The sequence below is a fragment of the Pygoscelis adeliae genome, unplaced genomic scaffold (assembly GCF_000699105.1).
Source record: "Pygoscelis adeliae isolate BGI_AS28 unplaced genomic scaffold, ASM69910v1 Scaffold216, whole genome shotgun sequence".
NCBI classification, from domain to species: Eukaryota; Metazoa; Chordata; class Aves; order Sphenisciformes; family Spheniscidae; genus Pygoscelis; species Pygoscelis adeliae.
Window position 1 is genome coordinate 4,297,666 of NW_008825073.1, and position 19,669 is coordinate 4,317,334.

Sequence of the window (19,669 nt, forward strand, 5' to 3'; positions counted from 1 at the left end):
CTAGCAGCAGTCTAACATCTTGGGTTTTTTTTTTCTTTAAGATCCATCACTAGCCATAAACAAGGTGTGCACACAATTCAGAACCGCTGTTCTTTCTTACAGCTTTAGGCAGTACCTTTGTAGTTGGTGTGATGCACACAGGCTGAAAGAAGGTCTCTCCTGCAGTCACTTCAGTGGGGTCTTCGAGTTTGAAGGAACCTTCAGAGTCCCTCGTCTGGTCCTCACACAGTGTGGCATCCTGAGGGGCAGTACCATTTTGAAGCACTTTTACAATATCCATCCCTCCCTTTCCCACCAACTGCCGAAGAAATACTAGGGGTCCCTGAGCCACCTTCTCCCCAGTTGCGAAGCAATTTGTAGCGCAGGATGCTAGATGCCTCTGTCAGGCAACTGGTTTCATAAAATAGTCAATAATTAAAGAATTACTATGGGACGTCTCTGCTTCAAATCTCTAAGAGCCAAGAGTAAGGCAGACCTTTCTAGCAAGAGTTCTAATGAACATCAGTTGCTCATGAACCTTCCTGATGCTACAACCCCCTCCCCAAATTATCCCTTCCATTCTTTAAAGAACGAACCAAACCTCTGAAAGCGAGTTAAGTTTTTGTGCCATCTGAACCTAAAGATACAATTTTTAATTTACTAAGTGCAAAAGAAAGACTTAAATTGTTTGTCTTCGGATTCATGGCTGACAACTGGCAGTAGGTAAACCGATGTGACTTGGGACGACATGCAGATTTCTGTATTTAGTGCAAGAGCCTGGTATGGCTCTTCCACTATGGTGGAAAACTTTGTACTCACTTACCACAGACAAACACTGAATTACAGTGACATTTACGAGTGTTTCGGGAAGGTTCATAAGCTTTAGCTTGACAACCTGTGCACGTACGCTAATAGCATAACTGCTTATCCATCCACCCAGCTTTGCTTACACACACCGTGTAGCCTGGACGGCGGGCGCAGGCCCTGTCGCACCCACACAGGCAGCGCTACTCACCGGAAAGCCAGGGTCTCTATTTCTGCATTTTGCCGAGTCACAGCTACAGCCTTCAGTGCAGCCCACCTTCTGCTTCCTGCAGCCACACTGCCTATTTCCACATCGGCCCTTGCAGGAGCACTAAGTAAGAGAAGAGTTCTGTGCAGAAAGAGCTTCGGTGTTTTATAGACTGCATCTAGATCGCCACAGCTGTCAACACCTGAAGCAATCCAAAGGCCAGTAGCATCCCCAAGCTGCCATGCACCCTTTATTGTTTCACTGTCAGTCCTGCATCCCAGGAAAAGAAACAGGGTCTTTCCACCTACAGAGCCATCTCCTGCTTCAGTATCTCCGAAATAAGCATCTTCAATTACTCAGTCCCTGACTTCAAGTTATCCAAAAGGATGCCAGTCAAACAAGCTAACATCTGCGCACTAGGAGGCAAACCTGAGTCACCGTACCTAGGGCCCTCCATCTAGACAGAGGTGACCCAATTTAGCTACTTCATGGCCCATCAGAGCAGTGAGTCTCTTCGCTAGTCTGGGTATATGAAGCAGTCGCAGACGGCACAGGCCAGGTGCTCCAAGCTACAGTTCTGAACCGAGCAGTAACTTGTGCTGGAGTTCCACCAGGCTACGTAAACGAACCGGGAAGGTCCAAGTGCCAAGCACAAACCCTCCGTCCTGCAACACGGCCCAAAAGAACTCCCCAAAGCCCAAGCCACGGACAGTACTGTAGTTCAGAATTTATCAGGTTGGCAAGCTGCAGTGAAAGGAACTAAAGCTAGACCTTTAAATTCATAAGCTTTTCTGTGGTAACTGCTGACATTTTCACAGTCACTCAATAGTGAAATATGTAGTAATTTACCCCTTTGTGAAAGGGGAAGAAGAACACATGTCACAATGGGGTCTAGCTTCACAGCAATCCAAGCCCAAAGAGGCCCACTGGTTCACAGTGACTCCTGTTCAGCACGTTCAGATCATCTCTTCCATCCCATCAGGAATTAACTGAGCAGCAGGCTGAAGCTTCAAGCCCAGCAGACCAATGCAAACAGAAGATGGAAGCTGAGGCTTCTGCCAGGCCTAGGAGCCGCAGCAGTACACCACAGTGGCAACAGTACATGGGGATACATGACAGGCCATCCCTTTTTCCCCCTAAAATAGGCTCCATGAAGGAATAAAGTTGCTGCTAGGGCTCACTATCTTGCTGCTGTCTGAAACATATAGGCCAGTTCAGCCACAGGTAGCAGGACAGAACATGTGTCTCATGGTAGATGACGACCTGTTTAATGAAAAACTATTGAGGAAGGTGTTGCTGACTATGGGCAACTTCTGCTCTTTCTGTCAGAGTATGACAAATAACCAATGCCAGCAGCACTGTCATGTTAAGGCTGTTCAGAACAACAGTGGAGACACTACAATCTCACAGTTTCTCTGTACACATACTAGATCCTTAGGGATACAGGCAAGCGATTCCCTTATAGGTAATAACAAGTCAAAGGTAACTGGATCTTACCCCCATCATGCTTTTCTTCACTCCTTTGACTGCTTTTACCGGAACCCAGTCTGCATCATTCATCTCCCCTCCAGACTCCCCCGAGTCAGACAACAGCTCTTCCACGTCCATTTCTGGGGTTGGTGCACGGGGTTTTGCTGTCGTTTGCCGGCGAGTCTTTGGCTACACACAGAAGTTACAAGCGTTGAGGCCCCAGAAAAAATAACAGTGGGTTTACATTTTATTAAGGCACTTCAGAGTCCCACCACCACAGCCCCATTCCTCTCAGACAGCCAAGAAGGCTGTAGGGTTAGGGAGGAGACAAGAGATCAGATTGTCAGGATTTAAATTGATTGAATTTTTAACTGCTATAGTTGACAAATCCTTGGAAATCTAATAATTTGTGTCAGTCTTGACAAAATAGTTTTAAATCAGCACTAAGATTTGGCTCTTTTGCAAGGCAATGATTAAATATTCTGTGACAGATGCCTTGCTCCATGATTCAGAGACTGGAAATGCTACAGAGAAGACACCTGGATTACTAAGGAGGATACAGAGTCAGACATAATTAGACAGGAAACAGGTCTGGGGTTTTGTTTGCGCCCCCCTCTTTTTTTTTTAAGATCGAAAAACTAGTGCAAGCTAGTTTCAGAATTATTCTGAAAACAGAAACCTTAAGGACTATCTGAAGTAGAGACCAGGCCTACTTCAATGAGCAGAACAAGATGCTGTGTAAAAAGCAACTTGGGAGAAAGAAACCAAGACTATTAATAGCCAACATTAACTTTTGAAAAAAACCCAGGTACAATACAAGCATGAAAACTGGTATGTAGAATCTTTACTTTGGGTGGAATATAATCAAAAGAAGAATCTGGGGACTCAGATGGCATTTGCTGAATATGACGGAGCTTCTGTCCGCTGGCAACTTGGAGGAGCAGCAGTTTCTGTTAAGAGGGACAAAAAAGTTAGCTTTGCAAAATACATTAACCCCACCACCAAGAAGCTCTTATGACTTCTGTCTGTACAGATCTCTACCTGCTTAAGAGTGTCATTTTCCTGGAGAAGTTCTTGGTTCTTCTCACATATCTCCCTCATTTTTTCCAGCTCTTCCTCCTGTTTGCAAGACAAGATGAAATCTGTAGGCTTATGTGGGGGTAGCACAAATAGTTGTTTGGGACAGATTTTTCTATTTGGATCTTTCTTGCAAGATCAAAGGGCCTTCTTTGTATTCTCCAACAGGAGATCAGCTCTGACTAATCAGGAAAATCATTAGTGCTACTACCTTGTTTTATGCATAACACTGCCAATACAACAGAGAATTTGATCCTTTCAGAGTGACCATTTAAGAGCTAAAACTCCTTCTCTTTCTAAGGCTTATCTCCAAATTAGGTGCACCTAGGACTAATTTTGCTTTAATACGTCACTGAACATGCCCTTCCACAGGAGCTTGCTACGCCACTGAATTCTCTTAGTGACAAAACAAGGTACAGCTTGTAACACGTTTATATGATCAAGCTAAGTTCCTCCATTGCTGATAGCACAGTGGAGCTGTGCTCAGCAAAGGATTAGTAATAGCATGTTGAACATCCTAACTAAAGGTGTTCTGAGCACGGAAGAAATTTGCATGAGCTGCTCAGATTGTGGCAGGCCTCATTGCTGCATTTACATTTATTTAATGGAAGAAGATACATGAGAGCGAAAAACCACAGGCTTATTCAAACCTGCATAGCGACTATCCCCTGCAACCAACCGAACTGAGCAGTCTTAGCTACAAATGGAAATGCTCTTAATCCTTCTGCACCTTCCTCACTCTAAAGCTATATTCCAAGTGACAAGGAGGCCTAATGAGCACGCACCCCCAAGCCACATCCAGACACTCTACCTGGAACTTGAGTCGCTCTTGTAGCTGTTTCTCTTGCTCACTTAGTGAATCTTCCAATTTCTTCTCTGCTGCTTCTTTTTGCTGAAATTGGCTAAGCAGGTACAGAACCTAAAAGCAAGTTAATATAGCAGAGGCAAACAGGCATGAATTCCTAAAGAGACATCTGGCAGCTCAGGCAAAGGCCTTGACAGTTTCAGAAAGATTCTTTCTGCCCCTTCCAGCACAATTCTGCCCTGATCTACTTTAAAAGTTATCTTGTGCTCAGGTGTAACACCCTCACTTAAAGCATTGTGAAGAGTTATTGAATAAAACAACTTGCACAGGACAGAAGGTGAATAGGAAGACTTCTCGGGCTTTTGTTAGCTATCCTGCAAGAGTCTAACAAATCTTGATCAGATATACAGCAACAGATCGGTTTCAGCACAAGACTTTACCTTTATCTCTGAGCAGATCTGGAAATCAGAGTCCCAAGACACAGGAGCTCTCAAGATTTCTATCACTTATGTCTTACCTTCTCCTGGTGCTGTTGTTCCTGCACCAAAAGCTGATTTTGGAACTCAGCCTCCATCTCCGTCATGTGGTTTCGCTCTTCAATCAGCATCTTTTGCGTGTCTGAACAGTTGGCTTTACTCTGCTGAAGGCTGCTCTCCAACTTGCTTTCCTGCACTTTTGAGGAGACCAGCTGAAAGACAAAAGCAAGATGATAGCTTGGGTCAGTGAGTTCCATGTTTCATAATGTCTGTTGGGGCAGACATGCTTCAGTCTGAAGGCAAAACATTTCTGCCTAACTTCCAGCCACCCTAAGAATTGGGCTGGCCATCAGGAACGAGGAGGCTAGATGAGACATTCAGAGCTAGACATCTGACAGCCAGTATGGCAGTGCAAAACAGATAGCAGGAAGTTTTGTTAACAGTTCTGGTCCTTTCCTGCAGCACTTTAAATCTGAGTATTGGGGGGACCCCAAAAATGAACGCTCTCTCATGTTAACTCCTTCATTCTTTTCCTTTAATTTCTGAGCACCAGGGACTGATATATGATTCTGCCATTCAGTTGCTCTTTCCTCAATTCCACGAGCCCAATTCCTACTCTTCTCCTACCCCCAGTCTTGTTCAAGCTTCTCCCACCCCAACATCCATTCCACTGCTTCCGCTCTGACCTCAGAGAGCGGTCCCCTTGTTTCCCTGCAGATTGCCTACTTGTTCATTCAGTAAGTATTTTTAGGTACTTTCTCTTCTCTTCCACTTTTGAAATTTGTCTCTTCCCTTTTACTATTCCCATGCAAGCCTTCCATAAGCACAGCTTTAGCCAGTATCTCCAGACCTGTGTCTATTCTGTTTCCCACTTCCCTGTTCTTTTTGGATTTCACTCCCCAAAAGGATCTTTGGTACAGGAGAATATTTTAATCAGAAGTTGCGAGGGAAATAAGCCTCATCCAGTACAGCAGTGCTTCACTTGAATTCATCTCTGCTATCAGCCTGTTAGTCACTTCCTTTCGTTCCTGGCTAAGCACTGAGAGCCTTTGTTTTGAGTAATAAAATAGGAAAATTCAGAGTTTACCTCTCCAAGGAGATACTTCAAAGCACATTTAGCCTCTAGAATTGTTGCAATACTGTCCCAGCGCTGTTTCACACGATCTCCATTGTCTGCATCTAAGAGCTTCTGCTGTAGATCTGCTATCTGGGCACTCCTTTGGAAGGACGCATATATTTGAGGTTACAACACAGAAAACCTGGGCTAGTGTCTGGGCTAAAGTTACTGTTACCAGAATATTAGACAGAATAGTTCAAGTTAAAATTTTGACTCCTTAGTACAGCAGCTGGAGTCTGCAGTGCTGTACCAAGGAGTTTCTCCTCACCTCCACACTTCCAATTAAAAGTGCAGTGTTTCCCTCATACAGAGATGCTCACAAACAGCTAAGAACAAAGCAATCTCAGTGACTGAGTAGTGTCCTCATATCCCCACGTTTTCAGAAAATTCAAACCGGGAAAACCACATGGTCTCATTTCACAATTTTTAGTGTCAGTGTATAAGTTATTTTACTTTCTCTTCTGCTTCACAGAAAAGTTGTAGATAGGAGATACGAAAAAGAAAATGGAGGCAAGGCTGTGCAAATCAGCTTTGTCGTACTGCCTTACCTGAGCCCCATCTCAGTTTCCAGGCTTTCTATCTGCTTTGCTATGGAAAGGTCCACCTCTGATGCCTGCAGATCTGCGAGGGAGTAGGTGCGTCTCTAAAGAATTACAGCAATGGACAGAAGTGAGCAATAGGTGAAGAAACGCACGCAAGACTGGGCTTTCATTTACAGACATTTCAGCAAAGAGGAGTCATACTATTATAAAAGCCTCCAAGTATCTCTCTATAGCTTAAATTCCATTGCTCCTTCCCAAAAGCATAAAGTCCGTGATAAGGGACGTCACCCACTCACATCCGCCAGATGCACTGCATTAAGTAACAAGTTACTTCAGCAACTCTGTTCCCTGACATGGCAGAGGACAGTAACAACATTAACCCCTTTTTCCAGAAAGGGAACCATCTCCATCCCTACCTTCTGAGGGAAAAGGTCAGATAGGAGTGAGTAAGAGTAAGTGACAGTACTTGCTGAACAGCCAGAGGTGTGGGACAGGGAAAACAGCATTTTCCACTCTCTTACCCGGAGCTTTAGAGGTGGGTTTTCCCCAGCCTCTTTCTTCTCTTTAAGCTGAAGGAGCTCCTGTGCCAAGATTTTTCTGTCCTCCAGAAGGTCTGCAAGGTGCCGTCGAGCCTCTTCAGTACTAACGAGAACCTCTACTTCGTTTGCAAGCCAGCTCTGCAGGAAAAAAAACCACCAAACCCTCAAAAAACAGTATAGTGGTTCACTGTAGTCTCAACTTCAAGACTGAATCCTTCTCCGAAATGCCTTCGCACAAACTGAATAATCGCATTGCCTCCCTAATATGTAACTCCATGTTCTTCCCCTCTGCTCTCCAGCCATCAACCCCAGCAGCACCTACTGAGTTAACAAAGCTAAGTTTGCCTATTGTTTGTGGGAATGCACAACACATTGTCACCTACTTTTACTCGTGCAGCAACTCCTTCCATCCCCCGATTTTGGCTCTCCTTCCGTTTATCTGCAGCCTCCCGTTGTTTCTGCAGAGCGTCCTTTAGGCGCTTGTTAGCAGCTGCTGCCTGTAAAATATTTTACACAAAAGCTGAACAGTAGTTACTTCACTTAATCTGCAAAGGTTGAAAACATGAGGTATTCACAATGCAAGCCAGACATTGAGACAATGAGAAGAGAGTATAAGGTTAATAAAACTTCAGGATTAATCAAAGACTAGAGAGTCCCTGACTTAGTCTCCTTTGCTGAGATTCCCGGTTTAAAGAGAATCTGCCTCTACGCCTAAAGGTAGAAGCAAGCATCCAAAATAGTTTCAAGATGCATTTCTTCTATACAGCGATCCTGAAAGAATTTTTGAACTGCAATCTAGCATATCCACTCAAGCTCATTTTACTTTCTAGCTTGGCTATCTGTAATATACTATACATATACACACATGCACTATAGTGGATATACACACACAATAAATAGATTTGCCACAGCAGCCTGATGCTCAAAGGGTAATTTACCCTTTAAGGAGCAGATTTAACTAGAACCCCTCAAAGGCTACAAGACAGAAGCATGGTATTTTTCTACAGAGACACCCCTATTTCCAGACCTCCAAACTGCGTTAAAGAAGTTTCTGCATATCCTATTACAACCTCTGACCACACTTTGCAGACCTTTAGGAATTGGTCAGGAGTTTCTAGCAGATATTGGCTCCTTACCTCTTCTGTTTTGCGCCGAAGTACATTGGCCTGCTTCTGGAAATCTCGTTCTAGCTTAAGTAGCTCATATTGTCTCTTGCGATCCTGCAGGGAAATAGTGTTAAGACAGATGGAAAAAAAAAAATCACATGCCACGTTAATACCTATGGCCAGTTTCGCACTTCTTGGAACAGAATAATTACGTTTGCTGTTCTGCAGCGCAAATGCTTCATGATAATAATTTCACTGATCGTTACAAGCTTAAGCCATGTACTGCCTCTGAGAACAAATGGCTGTTAGGCTTAAAGTGGCTAGAAGGGGCTCCACACTTTCCATCAAAAAGGTTTAGGAGCCTGAAGGTTGTAAGAGACCGCAAACCAGAAGTTTAAGACTTAGTGTCCCAAAGCATTGAGGAGCAAGCTTCTTACACTAAGAATTCCTGTGAGACCAGAACTCAAGAGGTACAGATGTTTGCTCTCCATTACACTCGAATGCTACAAGCCAGCTGGATTTCATTAACAGTTCTCACTGTTTACCTGCAGATTCAATATTCATTTGAAAGTTTAAATACCTCCCATTGTGGCCAAATCCTACCACTTTACTTAGAAATATTAAATATATTTGCCTTCTGCTTTAGCGCTGAATCATGACGACTGCGTTGATTGCTTTAAGATTGCCAGACACAAGCAAGCAAGCCAATTTATGACAACTGCTGAAAGGTGGCAACCATATGAACTAATGTTATCTTCAAAGCATTCCCCAAATGTTTTTCAGATGCTTGCAAGTTAAACAAAGCCTTGCAGCAAACACTTTAATGATTTGTTTCACTCTTCGGAGGGAGGTACAGTTTCAGGGCTTATTGTTTGCTCACCCGTTCTTTCAGCTGGATCACTTCCTTGTCCTTCTGTTGTTTCCATTGCCTGAATTTCTCAGCATCATCCTTCATTTGGCGCATCAGCTGTACCCTTTGGTTTTTCATTTCCTGAAAAATAGAAATGGGTGGAAGAGTTGTCCAGTATTTGCATTCTGGGTGGTTTCAACCTACATTCCCCTAGCGCGTCTGTCGGGGTGTGGGTGGCAGATGGGAAATATTACAGTGTGCTGCTCACTCAGAGTACCTGCTTAAGGACACTCTCCAAGTGCTAAAACTCAGGAATTCATCTTTTAAAGCATAAACGGACAAACACATGCATGGTATACACATGGAAATCAAAGTGAAGTCAAGTGATTTAGACTGAGGGAATAGGTTACCAGAATAGCCAGAAGACATTTTTGGACTTTTATTCCTCCAAGTTTCAAGAGCCACCTGCTTATTATATTACTCCAGCAATGGTGGTCACGTAGCCAAAGGAGTCTTGCCAAAAAAACTGGTGTTCTCAGTCTAACAAAACAGAAAGCGTGAGTGCCTTCCGTCTGGAATCTGCTTTGCCTACACTGGAGCAAGGCTGAGAACTGCATGGTAGGGCTAGTTACCCTGATCTCCTGGTTCAGTTTGGAGACAGTGCGTTCTGTAGACTCCTTCAGTTTTAAGAGCTTGGATTGCTCATTCAGCTTTTTCTTCAGCTCATTAATTTGCCCTTCCAACTCCTGAAGTCTTTTCCGACGCCGTTCACTCAGTCTGTAAAGAAATCACATTTTAAAAACAGCCCCCCTAACGACTTATTCTCAAACAAGTATTCTCCAACTTTAGAGATGCCTTATGAAAAAAATAAAGCAATTGTGCATTATTGTCTTTCCCACTGCCATCAGAAGCCATCAGGCTTCTCTGCAATTCATACAACTCACATGACATGTTAAACGTATGCATTTGCATCAAAAAAGCAGCAGCTTTTACAAATAGCTGAAGTGCAAGACAATGAATTTTCACAGGTGCATTAACACAATTTTCAGTGCTATAAGTCACACAGCTTGTGTAGTCACTCTTACTTGGCTTGGTTGACATCCTTCTTTGCCATATGTAGAGCAAGGATCAGCTCCTCCTTTTCTTTTTGCAAACTACTGACCTCCAGTTCCAGATCCTTGATATTTGTCTAGAAAGGACAAGAACAGTAAGTCTCCAAATAAAAACCTTGAAGCCCCACTCCTAGACAAAGCTTTAAGACAGGAGGCCTTGAGAAAACATGTTCCTTTCAACAGGCTGTAAACCACCTTATCTAAAAGCAGTACAAGCATCAAAAGGGCTGGTCCTCCCTACACCGAAATCTTAGTCGGTCAACAGAACCATTGTGCCAAACTAAAAAGTTGTGATTGAACAATTTCAGAGGTGGGAGATCCCAGCACAGCTAGTGAACAGGGGAAGCCAGATCAGCTGGCTGTACTATGAGAGCTAACAGTGACGTACTTGCATTTTGGCTTGATGTGGCCAAGCCAACCTGCAAAGTAAAAAGCCCATTTCACACAGAACAGCTAGCAGCTAATAGCTTATTTCAGGGAAAAGACCATCTTCTGGCAGTGGAGCTATTGTAGATAGCTAGGCATGGTCATCCCCCCCCCAACCTTCTCTGTTGACACCTGTAGTTAACTCCCCCCCATGCCCAAGGGGGCAGTGACCCAGCTTAAGGAAATAGATAGACCCAGTAAGAACATGCTCATGAGGGGACGGATCTTCTCTTCCCTTTCCTCCTCAGCACGCAGTGACTGCATTAACTGGGAAAAATAAATTGAACATATCCTTACAAGAACTATTTCAGAAGAGTTTACCTGGTATTGGGACTGAATGGGCTCCAGCTGACTATCATTCTGTGTCATTTTTTTGGCAAGTGCCTCTTTTAGAGCCAGGGCTTTATTCAATTCAAGCAGCTCTTTGGACATCTGAGCTTGACGGAGGGCATGTTGAGTGGTGAAGTCATCTGAGGGTCTCTTGGCATCCTGGCCCGTTTCTGCTTCCTGGAAGAGACACAGCAATGAGCTGGAGAAGCCAGTCCAAAGCTCTTGAACTATGTGATAGCAGTTTCTGCACTTCAAATTCATTTTTTACATAAAAAATTAGATACTCAGAAGTGAGAGCAGGTTATTGATCTTGAACACATTGAGCAAATAAGAGCATAGAAAGGCCACACATACAGAAGTGACACAATATTTACCAAACATTTGGATTTGAAAACTAGCATAAGGACGCAGATAAAAGAGGAGTGATGAAGGGATAAAAACATGCCCCTGGTAAGGTCTGCGCTGCTGGACTCCCCTCACTTACAGCTGTAGCATCCTGTTCAGAGTTTGCCATCTCTGCAGCAGCTTCCATCGCAGCAGCATTTTCACTCTATATAGGACAAAGAAGAAAATTTTGGTAAAAAGTGAGAGATGAAGTAAAATGAAGCTAATAACAGTCTGTTGGCCTATTATGACAAAGCATAATGTTATTCTCCTCTGTCCAGAAAGCTATCCCTGGAAAGAGGATGCCATTGTCTCCCTCCATTAGTAAAGTGAGCATACTCCTCCTAGACTAGCTGGACAAGGCAGTCTTTCTAGTCTTCCCTGAACTCCAGCATTGGCAGCCAGCTCCTCACAAGGGTAAGGAGTCTGGGAAGAGGGGGAATGTCTAGCGAGGGAGAACAGAGAAGTTCCTGAATTAGACAAAGATTTGGCAACTTCTATTTAACAATTTCAGGTCCCTGCAGTTTGGGTCGCTCATTAAAACTACCAAGTTTATAACTCTCCTTCCAACTTTTGGATTGTAAATCCATGCTAATCTCCCACTATCAGATTCTTTTATGGAGACTCTTGCTTTTCCCCCACCACATGCAGCCACTCAAGCACAAGTGGCCTTTCTGCAGCATTAAAAGCACAGCAGGACAGCTTGTTTTGAAGAGGATATCAAGAGTCATTTAATGCTTGTAATTCCTAGGCTCCTTAAGCAAGGTTTCTGCAGAGTGGAATCCCCTGCTCAGCAGACTGGCAGAAGAACCCTAGGTTCCATTAGTAAACTTGCTTGGCACACTCTTCTCTCCCTGGATTCAGTCTTACCTGCAACTCAGCCAACACTTGTTGCAGATTGCGAATCACCTCTACATTCTCTTTTAGTTCCTCATCTTCCACAGTCTCTGCCAGCTTCTGCAGATCAAGCTTGCATCTGCAATGCAGGCATAAGAATAAGTCCATGAGTATTACATGGCACGTTTGTGTCACACATGTCAATGAGGAACAACTTTCCCCACTGAACATACAAGTGAGTTCTGGATGAACAAACACAAGTTGACTGTATCCAGTTTATCCCACAAAAACATTTAGACATTTCCTCAGCATGAGTAGGGTGTGGAAACAGACTTACACAGCATGTTGCTGAAGTTGCTCTAGTTTGGCATTCATCTTCTCATTTTCTTGTTCTGTCTAAAGGGAAGTCAGAATTATACTGAATCATAGTAAAAGCAAAATAAGAAGCCAGAAAACAGCTAATTTATTTGTAGCAAAAGATATGTTGTCAGTCTGTGGCAAATCAACACACTGAAAGATCTTGCATGATCATCGCCACTAGTTTGTTTAGACTTAACACCCTTTTTCACAGGAATATACACTGCAGTGAATCAAAACAAAACAGAGCAGGGGAGTGGGAAGAGAGAGAGCACGTGCACGAAAGTGCTGGTATTTAAAACGTTAAAGCAACAGAAAAGCTGAAAGATTCAGGTCTACTTTTCCCCACTGAGGTCACCAGATCTATATGCTCTGACAGGCTCTGGGAGGCTTTTGGTTTTGACTACCTGATAGCCAGAGATCTGAAATAAATGTGAAAGGCACATTAAAAGAGAGAGATTCCTAACATGCCATCAAGTACAGGAGCTGCTATTGATTAATCTTCGGCTAAAAGGGGAAGTCATGCAACTTTAAGCTCTTCTTGGGTAACTGAACCTTACCAGAATGATCCTCTCCAACATCTGTGCTGTCTGACCAGCAGCCTCACTCAGCCCTCTGCTCAGCTTTTGATTCTCCTCCATTAGCGACTGGTTCTTCTCCATCAGGGACTGAAGATTCTCTGACGGTGCCATACTACTAGAACATTAAGGACCGGTTTGCTTGTGAACATGACTTCACCAGAAGTTTGTAATAGCACTGAAATTACCTCAGTAATAAATATAGGTTGTAGCAGATGAACAGAAATAAATGGAAGTCTAATCTGAATTACAAAATTTAAGTAATGCAGCATATCAAAAGTAGACACTTGCAAGAGAAGAAAACACCCTTTTGAAACAGTAATGTTGTTTAACCAACAGGAAGTCTGTAAACTGCATGTACTTGGGTTTTGAAACATCCTCAGAAGTCAACACCTACACAATCCAACTCTTCCTGCATAAATTTAAGTAATGCAGCATATCAAAAGTAGACACTTGCAAGAGAAGAAAACACCCTTTTCTTCTGGATGGATCTGAGAAACAGATACTTAGTTAGGAGACATTGTCTAGTTCATCTCATTTTTCCTACAACCGATTTTTGCAGTCTTAAGGGGTTTGCTCTAAAACTAAGTGACCCGTACATGCATGGAATTTCAGTAAGCATGGAAAAAAGAACAAAAGGAGAAAAAAAACCTGTCCAGATCCTATTAGAAAGCAACCAGTTTGCTCTACCCACACTCCACAACACTGTCTAGAGCAAAGGAGATCTAGAGCCTTTGCTGGTGTGTGACAGCCATCAGTTACATTGAGCATTAATCTACAAAGCTTACTTGAGAGACACTGGCAGGGTCCCTCCATGGGCCTGCAGCAGTAACACCTGCAGTTGTTGTACCTAGAAAGACAAACAATTACTAGTTGTTAATCTCTCCCATATAGTAACTAGATGGTTGAAGGAACACTATTAAAATCCTTAGTCTTAATATGAGTCACTTGCTCCGCCATTGTCCTTTAACCATTGCCTATGGAAAGGAATCATATTGCTACAGTATTTCAAGTAATTTACTCCTAAAAAAAACCTACCTTCTCTTCATCAGGAACGCTCAGATCAGCATGTTAAGTCACCCACAGACAGCTGACATACTGTTCTGTGCAGGGTGTCAGAGACCTCGCTGATCCAAAGGGCAGGTCTCCCACTTTGCTCAACCAATGCTCTGTTGCTACCTTTCACATGAGGTAAGAGTCAGATCACTTGCCTTCCTAAGCTACTTGAACAGGTGATTTGAATTTATAGTATGATAATAAACATTCTGGTGAACACTCCTACGCAGTAAGCAAAACCACTTACTTGCTCCATCGTGGAACAAGATTACCGAGTTTTCCTATGGAGAGGTGGCATGAAAGACTATCACGCACATACAGTCAAGTAAGCACAGCAAGCCTGGCTAACTCTCATCAGTAGACAAGCCCTTGGGCACTTCTAGCTTTGGGTTTAACCAATCCTAGTTTATGCAACTTATTTCCCTCTGAAGCTGACCACGTAGGAACACCCATCGCTCTGTGATGGACAGAAGCGGGTGATGTCAGCAAGGCAGCCACCACTGTATTTCTAATTTTGCCTGTAGCCTAATGGGCAGGCAATGATTTGTTCAGTGGAAGGGAAATGTAAATCACACTAACACCACCATTTTTCTATGGCATCGAACAGTTGCTATAGAATTACAAGAAATATTCATGCATTCCCTTTACAGCCATCTCAAGAGACAGAGAAACACATACCAAATATTTTTTGCATATTTTGTGTAGCTAGGCATCCTGTGTCTTTGCTTGCTGTTTACTGAGCTTAGTACCAAAAGGATAGATCTACTCCTCTCACGTGAAGAAAGCGCCCAGTACCTGCTGCTTTAGGTGATGCAACTCGGCCGCCTGGGGATCAAGGTTGACAATTGGTTTATTTTTTATTTTTCTTGCTCTGTCAGCATAACGCAAAGTATTTAGAGTTTCTTCTAGATTGGAATCTGCTGGGCTTACACAGGCAATCATGAGAGTGTGGCTGTTACCACCCAGAGAATCTGAGAAGGAAAACAAGGCATAATCAAAGCTTTGAGAGAGTACAAGAATGACTGGTAAGATACCATCAAGATATCTAAGACTGCACGAGTGCATCTCCATACCGCAGCTAGAAGAAGATATCCAGCTGTAGTTTTGTGTTATTGTCATCTACTTTCTCCTCTGCCCCAGTCAGTACTATACTAAAGAGCTTTTTTGAAAGCCAAAGTCCCAAAGTTATGTCTCGGCTCTAAGCACCAATGATTTCACATCAGAAGCCCCAGTAATATCGTTGTCCTGTTCAGTAATTTCTGTAATTGCTGTAATTTCTGTATGCCACTTCTGGCATAGTTCTTTCAGGTTTTCCCCTCCCTTCTCCCACACAATAATACTCAAGACCTCCACGGATATCCAGACTTCAGAACCCACACTGTCTTCCAGTTTAAAGAATTATTGGCTAGGAACATATTTGTTCAGATCATCAAGCTGCACGCCATTTTATCCTTTGGTTTTACACTAACACATATCGAATACTTAAAACTTTTGATCAGGAAAAAAAAGGGCCCCGCATCCAGCTCTGCATAATCCAGTTTCTTTTTATTAGATACTTTCAGATACGGAAAATACTGAAGAGCCTTTTTGTACCAAATTATTTAACTACCAAAAAAAATCCCAGTAAATGGCATTACTATAGCTATGCCCATATTAAAGGCTAATTTAGATAAAATGCATTACAAGACCATCGCAACTATTGAAAAGTAAGTACCACAAAGACCAGATATTCAGACTAAGAAAACAAAAGATAAATATGATGCGCACAGTGAAAGCGCAGACAGCTTGAGCTCCATTCTGGTTGCAATATCCTCCAGTAAGTAGCTGTAATTAGGGTATAATAATAGATCTCTGCCTACAGACTTAACTTCTCATCTTCCTTCTCCCCACCAAAAAAATGCACTGAATTTGTCTAGTTTTCTCCTATAGCATAGGAACTACAGGAGAGCAGGACTCATTTATGAGTCCATCTCAATGCATTTGCAACCTAAAAATAAGAGCACAGAAAAGGTCTAGCTTCAGTGAGAAGAGGAACTAAACCAATAAATGCAATCCCTCTGTCAACAGCAGCTACCGCTTTGAACTGTGGTTGTACGGCTTTTGGTTTTTTGCTACTTTGTTATTTCAAGTGCATCTGTAGATTTAGGCTTTATCATCATCTGTCTCTTACCTTGCAACAGTCTTGTTAGCTTTGAGTCTCTGTAGGGAACGAAACCACCCTTTTTATTTTCATCGCCAAGAGCACTAATCACATTCCCCAGGCAGAGGAGACCTCTGTTTATGTTGATGCCTGCATACAAACAGATGACAGCGAGTACAGCCACCTCAGCAGCTAGGAATTGGTCATTTCCTGTCCTTATTAAAAAATTTTAAAAAGGTTAAAAAAAAAAGGACATTATAAGGGTTAAAGAACTGTTTTGCTTTTCCTGCCAAAGACTCAATTTATTAACTCAAAAGTTGTAAGAAACCCAAACTATGCCAGCCCTTTTCCTACAGACCTTCTTTTAGTCTGTCTCCCTCAGCCTTGGTCTTCTTTTGTCTCTCAGAGCCAGCAAGATCAACCAGGTGCAGCTTGGAGTGAAAACTGCTGTTCCTATGGCAGAAAAACTATTTTACTCTCTCAAGTAAACATGCAGTTAGGAAAGAGGCAGTCCAGTAGTTACTACAATTGAGCCACTGGGCTGAAAAATATAATTCATTCCAGAGACAGCCAAATAAAGGAACTGCCTCAAGAGTAGGTCAGCTGAGTTCATCCAAGACCAAGAAAGAATGACAGGACTATGAAATTTTGCATCAGTCTGACTCCTAACAGCTGCTAGGAGCGGCTGTGCGATCACACTTACTTGTCATGTTTCTTTTTCTGATCAATGCAAATGGTGAAGATGGCATGGGACCGTGAGGACTGGGAGTTCATTGCCGTGGAGGCCACCGTTCTGGAATTGTTCCCTTGCTCTAGGCAGGATACAGTATCTTGGGCACAGGTGACATTTCTTTCTGTTAACCCTACAATCTGTATCCAGGAAGAAAGCATCATTTATCCTCTCCTCCCTCTTCACCCCGACTTACATCAGAAAAATCATCCTCTGTCTTAGACTACGGCAGACAAAGTGAAGTCTCTGTAAATACGCATGCCCAAGAATCAGAGTCTCACTTCAAGCCAGAGGCTTGAACCCCCTAGCTGCCCTCAGATATCCCCTGGCCAAGCTGGGAGCTGAAAGACCTGTGGCGGTCACAGGCAGAGAAAGGGGAAACTGGCTGGAGGTGGTGGGGTATTTGTGTGAATAGCGTGGAGGGGAGGCAGGTATTAGGGCCATAAAGGACAGAGGGGACTGAGTAGTAGGGACTGGTCGTGCTCCTTGGCAAGCTTGCGCTTTCCCTAAGGGCCTGTCTCCCTGGATCACAACGCCACTACTAACGCATGGATGAGTCGCACCCCAGTACTTTAGAGGTGACAGTGAGCAGCACAAGATTACACATAACAAAAACGTTAACGGATCAAAGCTACAGGTGTCACGCACACCTAAGCTGTGCGTATGACAACCAACAACCTACCCACCACCGCAAACTGAAACTGTGGAGTGAGGCACAACCGATGGATGGAAGTTTAACTACAAAACAAGTACACGGAGCAAGCAGTAGCACAAAGTTTTTCTGCACTACACTATGAGCACACATCTGTACAAAACTGCTAAGAAAAATAACCTGGGTACTTAAATAGTTTCCCCTCAGGCTCCCTTTGTTGCACGCTACTCCTGCCAAACTGAAGAGCACAATTGCAAGAGAGTTTGAAATTTGGTAAAGGGACCTGAAGTACAACATTCTCAGATATTCACCTAAATCAGCCTTCAAAAAAAGTCAGAATAGGACTTGTAAGCGGCTTTGTCATGAATGTCTAGCCTACTGATGTTACTCTGAGTAAACTTAAGGATCATCAACAGCTCAATTTTGAGGGGAATGAGTAGTTGTGATGATTTCATACGCTCTAATATAAAGCAGCGCTCAAAGAGTCGGACATTAGTTTCACTGAAACGTTTGGCCCGAGCCATGTCACCCCCTTATATACCCATATCTAACAGGGCAACGAACCTTTATGCCTTCTTTTGGATCTTCCCGTATACTGATTTGGGAAGACCGTTCTCTTGACGGGCACAGCAGGTCTAGGATATCCTCATTGTAGATCTGAAAGCATCAGAACAGCAGCTCAGAGTTAGCAGCCGTGCAAGGGAACAATTCGCATATAAAGATGTACAGTTACGCTGAAATCACGGCTAACTCTGCATGATGTTCTCTTCATTTTACCTTTAGAGAAAGATACCTAGGACTCAGAATCCAGTTCCTGACAAGACCTTACGTAGTCTTAGGTTTTGATTTAATACCTATCGCTTGAAGAAGGTGGCCTCATTAAAGCTCACTTTATCTGTAATTCATAACTTTATAATAGTTTGAAAGTCAAAACAACTTTTACCTCTAGATAAGAAACTCTGAGGATGAATTCCCAATCCTGCCTTTGCTCCTTCTCCTTAAACAGCAGTTTGATCACCCGAGGGATGACCCCCACACTAGGTTCATGCTCTTGATTGGCAGTGTAGGTACCTCCCATAGAGTATGTTTTTCCAGATCCTGTCTGTCCGTAGGCTAGGACAGTAGCGTTATACCCTAGGGGAACAAAGGGTGCCTGGATCAGACGGCCACGTGGGAACCAGAAGAAACTTTGATGAACAAAGCTGCATTTTAGTAAAAGCATCCTTCCAAAAGAGCCCTGTCCCTCACTGTCGGTTTACACAACCTTTATGCACAGGTCACAGTTAGCAACATCAAGGAAAAAGAAGTCAATGAAAAGCTCCCCAAAGCACAGAAAAAATTATTATTCCAGCTCTTTTTTAAGTCTGCTCTGTTGCTTTACTAGAGTTAGTCATAGAAACGCAGTGTATGTTCTTTCTCATCCCAGCTCCACTGTAGCATCGGTAACAGCTTCTGGTATAGGATGCTTATCAATTCGTCTTACTACTCTTGATAAAATTCTCTCGCCTTACGTAAATAGCTTCAGGAACCAAAATGACCCAGCAAAGACACACAAGCCATTTCGATAGCCCTATGGAGTACAACAGGTTGTAAACAGGTAAGATCTGGCACTTCTCACTAGAGGCTGGAGTCGGTGTCTAGATAACACATAGGATTTTATTTTCTGAGAAGATCAAAGAAGAAATGAGTTGGAATGGAGAATCAAACAGCGCAGCGCCGCCTTCCACACAGCTGAGCCCACCAAAATCCCCGGTATCTTAACACAGAGCTTGACCTCAGTTACCACAAACCTTTGAAGATGCCCCGTATGAGAGGGGCGACAGCTGTGTTGAAGACTTCCTCCTGCTCAACAGAAGGGTCGAAGACATAATCGTACGTGAACGCCTTATCGTTACCTACGACCACCTGCGGAGGAGAGGAGAGGAGAACAGGCAGCGCTGACTATGCCGCCCCAGCAGCCTGGCGGCGAACCCCGGGGCAGAGGGGGAGGCAAGGCCGAGCCCCGGGCGCAGAGGGCTGGCTCCTTTACTTGCGGTTCCCCCGGCACGAAGGACAGGCACGTCTGGCACCCGTCTCCGGTCTCCTTCGGCCCCA

General features: G+C 43.5%; 1 protein-coding gene across 1 annotated transcript in view; it reads right to left on the reverse strand.

Annotated features, from left to right (window-relative positions):
* The window catches only part of KIF4A (kinesin family member 4A), a 20,920-nt gene extending 1,257 nt beyond the window's left edge, over nt 1-19,663 (reverse strand). The window contains exons 1-29 of the mRNA XM_009326645.1: nt 19,605-19,663; nt 19,366-19,480; nt 18,519-18,709; nt 18,140-18,232; nt 16,897-17,063; nt 16,552-16,646; nt 16,224-16,343; nt 14,849-15,024; nt 13,786-13,847; nt 12,980-13,115; nt 12,400-12,458; nt 12,096-12,201; nt 11,326-11,391; nt 10,833-11,018; nt 10,059-10,162; nt 9,606-9,750; nt 9,004-9,114; nt 8,154-8,237; nt 7,401-7,514; nt 7,000-7,155; nt 6,485-6,579; nt 5,907-6,036; nt 4,861-5,031; nt 4,350-4,457; nt 3,503-3,580; nt 3,310-3,411; nt 2,489-2,650; nt 995-1,114; nt 116-238 (exon numbers count right to left, since the gene is read on the reverse strand). Of these exons, the coding sequence (XP_009324920.1) occupies nt 116-238; nt 995-1,114; nt 2,489-2,650; nt 3,310-3,411; nt 3,503-3,580; nt 4,350-4,457; nt 4,861-5,031; nt 5,907-6,036; nt 6,485-6,579; nt 7,000-7,155; nt 7,401-7,514; nt 8,154-8,237; nt 9,004-9,114; nt 9,606-9,750; nt 10,059-10,162; nt 10,833-11,018; nt 11,326-11,391; nt 12,096-12,201; nt 12,400-12,458; nt 12,980-13,115; nt 13,786-13,847; nt 14,849-15,024; nt 16,224-16,343; nt 16,552-16,646; nt 16,897-17,063; nt 18,140-18,232; nt 18,519-18,653 (3,204 nt within the window). The 5' untranslated portion in view covers nt 18,654-18,709; nt 19,366-19,480; nt 19,605-19,663. The remainder of the gene's footprint in view (nt 1-115; nt 239-994; nt 1,115-2,488; nt 2,651-3,309; nt 3,412-3,502; nt 3,581-4,349; nt 4,458-4,860; nt 5,032-5,906; nt 6,037-6,484; nt 6,580-6,999; nt 7,156-7,400; nt 7,515-8,153; nt 8,238-9,003; nt 9,115-9,605; nt 9,751-10,058; nt 10,163-10,832; nt 11,019-11,325; nt 11,392-12,095; nt 12,202-12,399; nt 12,459-12,979; nt 13,116-13,785; nt 13,848-14,848; nt 15,025-16,223; nt 16,344-16,551; nt 16,647-16,896; nt 17,064-18,139; nt 18,233-18,518; nt 18,710-19,365; nt 19,481-19,604) is intronic.
* Nucleotides 19,664-19,669: the final 6 nt, after the last annotated feature.